Raw genomic sequence first — 10,014 nt, 5'->3', positions numbered from 1 at the left:
TCTATCCCATCCACACACTACTCCTTTCCCCTGCCGAGTGCGTCACGCCTACCCCGAAAGGGAAATGGCTTAATGGTGTAATAATAATAATAATAATAATAATAATAATAATGTATATTAGGATTTCCAACTAATTTTCCAATTAATTTCCGACAAGTGATGCGATATCTTCCTCAGTCCATCCTTTGTCTGGGAAGTACACCCCGTACATTCCGAGCCTCGAAATGTAAGTCCGACACCTTTGGAAGATGAGAGTCGGTTTTTACGATCCTGTAGAAGGTTCTGAATTTTCCAAGGAGGACTCAATTGAGCCTCCCGCGATCGAAATGGGGCACGCAATTGTTACTTTTTAATGAAATTGAAAATTATTATATTTTTGCGTTCCGATTGCTCTAACTCCTTCAATAATAGGAGTAGTAATAGTGACAGTAATGATGAAATTTCAATATTGAGATTATCCTTACCAAAAGTTCGAGGAGGGGTAAAATATATTTTATGGAAAACTGCAAGTCATTCTGACTTGTGGTTTACCAATAACAATTAAATAAAGATCTTATGCTCGACCGATACAAGTGCGAGCTTGTTCTAAAGATGTGTCTAGCGGAGGCGAAGATCTGGCCTGTTGACACCATGATGATATGGAAAATAGAATACAGGAGCACAAAGAAGGTTGAGAATATCCTTTTCTCCATTCTTTCTATTGCTCATTTCTTGGCAAGTTTATATTATAAATGGAAATGTGAAAAATTGATCGAATTATCAATTTTTTTCTGCTTATACGAATTCAATATTATTATTAATATAGATAATTTATTCTTCGGGAATGTGTAATTAAATGATTCGAAATTGTTTTTTGTGAATTTATTATTTTGACTGGATCAACTGGAGCTTCGCCTTCTCTAGACACATCCTTAGAACTAGCTCGCATGTGTATCGGTCGAGCGTCAGGTCGTTATTTAATTGTAATTCGTAAACCACAATTTAGAATTACTTGCAGTTTTTTAAAAAACTTCTTTGAACCTTCCTTGAATTTTTGAGAACCATAAGTTTCAGTTTTTTTTCGAAATTCGTCAGCAAAACGAAGCGTTTGAAAGTGTGAATGCGTAATTTACGACTTAAGTCGGGAATGAATTATTAAAAAATTTTTGAAAAAAAATCAAAATCTCATAATTACTGTCATTTTTGGAAAAGTTATATGCATGTTCCTGACAAATTTCATCCAGATATTCCTACTATTGAAGTATTTAGAGCAAATGGAACGAAAAAATATAATGATTTACAATTTAGTCTGAAAGTAAAATTTTCGTGATTATCTCGAAAACTAAAAAAGTTGGAAACTTTTTTTCCAGAAAAAAGTATGTAGAATGCAATTTCCTATTAAGATATGCTTCAGAAAAATTTGAAATCCGACTTTAAAAAATCAAGAACGAGAATAACCAAGAGGCCAACTGAAATAAAGGCATTTCGAACGTGTCTCGTTTTGATCGCGGGAGGCTCATTTAATGATTCTTCAGATCTACTCATCAGAAGACATACTCCTATCTCGGAAGAATGATAATAGAAACACCTGGGTTAGGTTCAGATGTTGTAGAATTCTTGGAATTAGAGAGGGAGGCGGAAATATAGAAGCTGGGTCATAATACCAGACTGGACTAAAGGAATTCACAAATGTTAATTTCTGATCCCTAATTGGAGATTTACAAACTGAAATGACTGCTCCTTGTGCTGTAGTCATTATATCTATTTGTGGAACTGCTCCTTTTTTGAATAGTCAATCTGTTACTCTCGTCCAAAAATGCTAAACCGTTAGGGATTCCATTCTTGACAATCTGCCTGTTTCTAGATTGCAAACTCCTGGTATAAAGTTAGCCTTCAGTTGAAGATCTAGTTTTGAAGGCAAAATTAAAAGATTTCAGTCAACTTTAACAGACATTGTGTCTTTGCGCCTCTTTTCCTCCGATAAGCCATCGCTTTCTTGTTGTCTAATTAAACAGATCAGGTATTTTTGCAAAGTACGAGCATTTCTAACAATTTTTAGGTACGCTGCCAGAATTTCGGTTTTATTTACATGTCAGTTTTTCTCTTCGTAACTAAATTGACTCTTCATGAACTTGTCTTCTGACTGGGCTCTCCGATCTGCGTTGGATGAATCTGTTTTTAAATACATAAAAGGCACTTTTGGAAATATCTTCAATCCTTTGGTCAAATTGTTCATCCATTACTGCAAGCCTCGTTTTCTCTGATCAGAAATCGTAAATATTTGATTTGAAAAAATTTCCTCAATATAAATTGGGAGCTCGTTGTGTTATTCTACAAAACAATTTTCCTAGAGAAAGAACAAGGGCAGTAAACTCAAGCCCTTCAAGAAGTAATTTTTCCTGATGCCAGCCTCATCTTTGCCGAATCATAACTTTCTTCACACCTGCCTAATCCTTTCCGTATTTGCTTCTGAAAGGGATTTTTGTTCCGCAAACGGGTTGCATATGATACCCAGACACTACATTTTTCCTGCTTGAAGATTCTAAGCCACACATTTAAAAACACTTAAAACCCTTGCTTTCTCTTTAAGCTGAATTCTCGGGAGATGTAGATCCCGGTTCGCAAAAAAGCCGTCGAAGTAAGCCACCAAGTAAACCACCCTTTTATCACACTGATAATGGGATTCGAATCCCCGAGTTTGATCCACCTTTTGACCTAATGTTGTAATCGATTCCCTTGTAATTTGATTTGAGTGATGCTTTCTTTTCAAGAGAAAGATTATTTCAATTGTGATTAATAGCGGGGTGCTCTTTAGCTAAGGTAGAAAACGGCCTCCTGAAATTCTTTTCTTTTCCTCAGTAAACCATGTAAAATGGTACCCAGCAAAAAATACAGAATCTGCCTGCAGTTTCTTTTGAGCTGCCAAATAACGAATCATATTCCATGATTTATTACCAAAACTTTGACAATGCATAACCCGATTTACTAACTCTTCCGATGTCTTCGGGACTGATAGCGAAGAATTTATAACCTTTTTGTCAATGTGCAGCCTAACAGATAAATACAAAATCCTCTAAATCCCTGAATCTTAAAAACTTTGTAAAACCACTTAAACTATAAACCTGACTTAGCCAACACCAATGTGTCAACAGGTTCCATCAAAATCGCCATAACACCCTACAACTATGATTTTAAGGAAGTGGATTATAATCACATTACAAAAAATTTATTTCTTTTAGAATAAACTATTAATTTTTGTTTCAACATCAATTTTCTTTTTTTGTTTTACAGTTTTGGTCAGCGTACGTGCCCTGTGGAGCAGCACAACTAAACGCAGTTCAGCTTTCTTTAGAACAAATTGACGTAATTCGCAGGCTTGCAGAAATGAATGCTCAACATCTAACTTTAGTTACTACTGTTAAAGGTATGAGCTGGAATAAGAGAATTTAAATAAATCTTCATAAATAACCTATTTAGCCCAATGTTAATTAAAGTGAAACACTTATCAGATTTTTAGTCTTGAAGAAAGTATTGATATATAAAAATAGATGCAGGATTGTTCACTTTTGGTAAGATAGTGGTAATGAAGTTGCATTTGCAACTAAGTAACGAATTGGTAACTAGCTACATTTTTTTAGCATCATCAACTATAATAATTGTTACTTTCTTAGTTGCTTTCAAAATGTAGTTCACCCCTTACGAAAAAATATTATAAAAATTGTTGCATAGGCTTCCAATGACATTCGTTTTTTTTGCGCCTTCTGAAAAATCAATAAAGGAAATCAGTACAAAAAGAAGTCATTTTAAAATATCAAAAAAATTGAAGTAAGAAATAAATAAAATAAAAATTTATTATTTATTTTATTAGCGCGTAATTTAAAATTATTTTAAGGTATATCACTCAGTGTAGAGAATGCAATTTTAAGAAACTCTTGGCGTTTCAAAAATTTTTTTGGGGGATTTTAAGGAATTTTATAGGATTTAAATTATTTTATTGAATCCTTAAAGATTTTAAGTAATTTCTAAGCATTTTTCAGGCTTTTCGAAAGTTTTAATGGATTTCTTGAAAAATTGTAGAGAATCAAATGTCAAGGAATTCCAATCGATTCCAAATGTTTCAGAGTATTTTTCGGCATTTTATGGAATTTAACTAGATTTAAACCAGTTTACAGGACCTCTAAGTATTTTAAAGCTTTTGGTCGGTTTGATCAGCTTCAAGGTATATGAGCGAATTTTTAGAAAATTTTCTGAAATAAGTTAAAAGTATTTTATTTTCAAGGGGCTTCAAGGAATTCTAGAAACCTTTAATCAATAAATTAAATTTTATTTAAGGAATTTCCAAGGATTCCAACAATTTAAAAAATTTTAAACTTTTAATTCAAGGAATTTCTAGTGATTAAGAATATTTAAAGAAATATTGAGGTTGATGATGATTCAGTTCAGTCTGACTTATATACAAAGGGTTTCAAATTATTTCTACTTATTTCTGTTTTTCTTAATAGGTTCTTACGATTTTCAGAGACTTTGTAATTATTTTTTTAATAATAAATAATTATATTTGACATTTAATTAATCAAATTAGTTTACAACAATTAAGAGCATCAATAGGCAAATTATTTTTAGACTGCAAGTCCTTATGCATTGATTAAGGATAATCTAAAACTTATCTAAACAATTATAAAAGCGCAAAAAATTGTTATGTGCAACATGTAATTTTTTAAATATTTTGTGTGCAAATTTTTAAAATAAACAAATGAAAAAAAATTCCAAACAAAAGTAAGGATAATAAGAAAGTAACGATAGTGAAAAGGTAGCAATACATAGTTGGTTTTTACAAAAATAACTAAATATTGTGAAGATAGTTACTTTTGTACAAAAGTAACATTAGTTGTTTTCATAAAGTAACGATGTTTTTATTTTTAAAATGATCGATAGAGGGTTCTCACAGAAGTAACTATAAAAGTAACGATAGGTAATTTTTCAATAAGTAACTAAAAGAGATATTAGTGGGCTTTTTCAAAGGAAGTAAACAATGTAACGGCAGTTCCTTTTTGTAGAAGTAAAGCTAGCTAATTTTTAGACAAAGTTACGACAATTAGTTTTTGCTAATGTAACAATAATTCATTATTTTCAAATGGCACTTAAAACTAACGATAGTAATTTTTTTTAAAGTAACAATATTTACTTTCCTGCAAAAGTAACTGCAAAGAAATAGAATTTCCTTTTGAAGAAGTGACAAGAAAACTAACGGGAGGTACCTTTTTTGAGACAGAAGCGATAGTTTCGGTTTTGCAAAAGTAATGCTAATTTTTTTGCAAATGTACAGATAGTTACTTTCTCGCAAGAGTACAGATAGTAACTTTTTTCAAAAGCACATGAAGTTACTTTTTTGAAAAAGTTCAGTAACAAAAAAGTAATAATAGTTTCGTTTGAAAAATTAATTATGAAAGTAACGACATTTCCCTTTTTTTAAGTAAATAAAAACGTAACCATAGTTGATTTTTTCAAAAGTAATTAAAAGTAAAAATATTCTATTTTTATAAATGAAACTGGAAAAAACGATAGTAGACTTTTGTAAAAGTAACTACAGACTAATGATAGCTGCTTTTGAAAAAGTAAATTAAAAAGTAAGGATATTTTTACCTTTTTTGAAAAAGGATAGTTTTTACAGAAGTAACTAAAAAGGTATTAATAGTTGATTTTTGCATGAGGAACTATAAATGACGATAAAGTAAATTAATAAAATTAATATTGTAGATTTTTCGATACGCTAGTCACTTCTGTACATGCTTAATTCACTTAAGTCACTTCTCTCTTGCAAAGTACAGATAGTGACTTTTTTGCAAAATTAACCAAAAAGTAATGATATTTGCTTCTGGAAAAATGATTTAAAAAGTAACTACAGCTGCTTTTTTTAGTGAATGAAAAATCCCAATTGTTAATTGTTGTAAAAGTAACAAAAAGACAACGATGATAACTTTTAAAAAAATAATTTAAAAAAAAACGATAATTAGTTTTTGGGAAACGTAACTACAAAATTAAAGTTAGTTACTTTTTGGAAAAAGTAACTACAAAATTAAAGATAGTTACTTTTGTTTAAAGTAAAGAAGAAAAGGTTACAGTTGGATACGATTTCAAAAAGTAACTTACATATAACTGACCACAAAACCGTAATTTACATGATTTATTTTTCAATATGAAAAGGTGACATAGTGTATCGATCGAGTATAACACACTGTAATTAATAGAGATTTGTACTAATATTGTAATGTTTTTTTCGTTGCCTAATCCTCTATTATTTTTTGTTTACAGATTTGATCGAGACTCACCGGGAGGGTAAAATTGCCAGTCTGATCGGGGTCGAGGGTGGTCATTCCCTCGGGAATTCACTAGGAGTGCTCAGGACATTTTATGGCCTGGGGGCCCGTTATCTCACCCTCACGCATGCCTGTGACACTTCCTGGTGAGTAGATTTCTTTGGGACACTTTTGCCTATCTGAAATTCACATTTTTCTTTTCAATTGGGGAGTCCCCTAATTGACATCGTGCTGCACTGATTTTTTTTTGTTCACTCATTCAATGATCCCTCTAGAGTCGTATAACCATTGACAAACGGAAGCATAATTTTAAGTGGAAGAAATTATTAAATAAACAAATAAAAGATTCAACAATCTATTTTCATTAGGAAGAGAATAATTTAAATAATTCAAATCAATGATGGAAGTGAACAATATTAGCGAAAATACATGCAATTAAAACAATCCGCTAAGTTAAGCATTATTAGTACAATCAATACAGTTTTTAAAATAAAAGCTTGCCAAGTCATTTTTAAACGTGTCTAAATTATTAATTTGTAAAATTTGTTAATTTTTTATATTGAAAAAATTGTAGAATCTTTTAGGTAGTTTTAAAAAGGAATAAAAAGAAATCCTGGCAAAGTTATTATGCAAAAAGAGAAAATCTCGCTTAGATTTCACCATTTACTGATTCAATCCGTTCTCAAATTTTGTGAAATTATCTCATTTTATTAAATTATTAGATATGAAGCCATAATTTCACGTACTATTTCGACTCTACTAAAAAGTATTTATTTGGAGAAATTTTTTGCATCTTGAAATCTTTCAGTGAATTTTCAATCATTTTTTCAATTGCATTTTTTTTAAATCAAAGACTCGTTTAAAATTTTAGAAATTTATTAATTTCTTTATATTCAGAAAATAAAAAAAAAGAAATAAGATTTGTTGTAAATGTGCTGTCAAAAGATTTATCCTCTTATTAACAGTTTTTAAATGATGTTGGAGTGACCAATAACTACAAAATCGGTTTTTTAAATTAAAAGTACTAAATCTCCAAAAATACTCAATCAAGCTTAATCTGAAAAAGGATGACGATTTCTATCCGATATACTTTTCTCGAAATTTGTGTACCAATCGGTTCAATAGTGCGTGAAATTTGGATTAAGAAATTTATTAAAATTCTGGTGCTAATCGTTTGAAAAGCGTAGACTATGTTTAAAAATTAGAAAATTTTTAAAAAATCCCAACAATCATATATGAAAAAAATACAAAAAAATGAAGACCATAGGTGTCTTTAATTAGGAGAAAACCATACTTTTCTTCATAAAAAATACTCATTTTGAAAAATAACAAACGAATCAAAAATTCCTGAAAAGCGGACGAAGAATTCCATCCTGCAAATGCTTTTTAAATTTTGTGTTATAATTTATTAAATAGTAGAGGCTTTTGATGTGTATAAATGCTAAAACATTTTTTGTTGTTGTAAAAAGTGCTGAAACTCTACAAATAATGAAAGAATCCAAAATTCCTAAAGAATTAAATAGTTTCTTCCAAAAGACTTATTTTGACATTCTTGTTCAAAGCGGTTGACAAATGCAGGCATATGCAATAAAAGAAAATATCTTTAAAAATGCATAAAGAATTCCAACCAAGAGACTTACTATATCTTGAAATTTTTGTACCAATCGGATTTTTTTTCTATTCCTTATTGATTCCAAGAGGTTTAAATAAATAAATTCAAGTTTTTTTTTCACTTGAGGGCAAATCAATACGACCAATCTTGATAAATAAATTATATAAATTACAATGACAAAAAATATTTACATATTAAATTTTCAAAAGTGAATATGACAGATTTAAAATAGAGTGCAGGAAAAATATTTCTAAACTGTTATAAAAGTCCATTAACGCAAAACTTTTACTATGCATTTATTACAAGCGGATCATTTAACTTGAAATAAGTTTTCTGAATGAAAAAAGTTTGAAGGATTCTATTAATACCTTAATCCGTATGCCTCATCGCAGAAAATGTATAAAGTATCTTATCAACATCAATGAGTAAAATACTGAAAGAATGTAAACTTTATCTATAATCAACAATTATGTGTAGAAGGTTTAAAAATTTGTGAAAAAGGAAGGTTTTTTAATTGTGTGGTGACCTTAATAATTGTATATTTTTATTTTTAAATAAGTTTCAAGTTTTTTATATAAATCAGTAAAGCTTAAATAACGATAAAGACACAAACAATAGCATAAATATAATTTTATAATTGTGGCCTTATTTTAAAGAACTAGGGAAGTACCTAGGCGTACCAAAATTATGGTACAGAGAGCCGAATTTTTTCATTTCATTCATCTTTTACTGCAAAAGAAATTCAAGTAATTTATTAATAATTATCGCATTATTATTATATTCTTTCACTCCATATATTGAAGGCTATCCAGAAAATTTGAATATTCCATTTCTTTCAATTAATTATTTTATTTGCAATATTAAAGAAAATAAAATTATTAAATAAATTTCTTATTATTATATAAATAATAATAAAAGTTGTTATTATTGATAATTACGAAGTTTAGTTAATCATTCTATTTCTACCAAAATAGATGAATTTTTAACTCAAAAAGAATACAATTCTAAAGAGAGAACAGTAATACAATAAAAATGAATACCAATAATATATAATTCCTGATTAAATGTCAAATATATAATATTTTAATATCATTATGATTATTTGAATATAATCGTTTTAAAATTTGAAAAAGTTTTGTGTACCAATCGGTTCAATAGTGTCGGCTAAATAATTGTAATCATAATTTTTTTGCCCCAAAAAATATTTAACCAATCATGAAATCGTTAAATTCTTAGTTAATAAAATTCATATTTGACAAAAGAAGAAACAAATTTGAAAGTTGGATTTTCAACTAAAAACATGAATTTTCAACGAAAAGTTGATGGTTGAAACTATTGTCAATAAAGATTCCAATTTGAATAAAAAACAATTTAATTTAACCACAAAAACGAGTTTTCAAAGAAATAGTCAAATTTTCAACTAAAGAGATGAATTATCGTCTAAAATGATAAATCTAAGAAAAAATGATGAAATATCGGAAAAAAGATCAACAAATAACTAAATAGTGAAATTTTAAACCAAAATCATTTCTTCTTAAGCAAGAAGATTAATTTTCGTTTCAGAAAGATTAATTTTTAATAAAATATCAACCAAATATTTGAACTTTTAACTATGAATATAATTTTACAATCAAGTAGTTAAACTTTTAATTTCATAAGATAAAGTTGTGATCAAAATGAAAAGTTAAATATATAGTTAATAAAATTCATTTTTTCTTAAGGAACGTCTTTAAAGAAAATCTTTAAATTCTAAAAATCGGAGATAATTCTTCAATAAAAAAAAATTATAAAAGCATTTTAATTTTTTATTAAAATGAATAATGCTTTAGAAAATTGTGTTATTTTTTTAGAGATTTTGTCAAATTCTTTTTTTATATATTATTTTCAAATTTTTCAAATGCAATTTTCAAAAAAATAGTTGAATTTTTAACAAAACAAGATAATCTACGAACAAAAAATATGATAACATATTTTTTAAACAAAAAAAATAAACTTTCAACAAAAAATAGCGGGATTTTTGAAAGTGATAAAACGCAAAAAAGAAGAAAAAGGAAATTTTTAAAACAGGGGAAAAAGGGCCCTGTTACCAAACGTAGTTTTTCCGTG

The 10,014-nt window shown here is 28.6% G+C and overlaps 1 protein-coding gene across 1 annotated transcript in view; it reads left to right on the top strand.

Moving 5' to 3' along the window:
- The first annotated feature begins 591 nt into the window (after positions 1-591).
- LOC117170066 (dipeptidase 1-like) overlaps positions 592-10,014 on the top strand; it is a 78,476-nt gene continuing 69,053 nt past the window's right edge. The window contains exons 1-3 of the mRNA XM_033356587.1: positions 592-669; positions 3,271-3,403; positions 6,292-6,442. Coding sequence (XP_033212478.1) covers positions 592-669; positions 3,271-3,403; positions 6,292-6,442 — 362 coding nt within the window. The remainder of the gene's footprint in view (positions 670-3,270; positions 3,404-6,291; positions 6,443-10,014) is intronic.

The sequence above is a fragment of the Belonocnema kinseyi genome, chromosome 3 (genome assembly GCF_010883055.1).
Source record: "Belonocnema kinseyi isolate 2016_QV_RU_SX_M_011 chromosome 3, B_treatae_v1, whole genome shotgun sequence".
Lineage (NCBI taxonomy): Eukaryota > Metazoa > Arthropoda > Insecta > Hymenoptera > Cynipidae > Belonocnema > Belonocnema kinseyi.
Note: the sequence above shows the minus strand (reverse complement) of the source record. Positions and strands in the feature narration are given on the sequence as shown.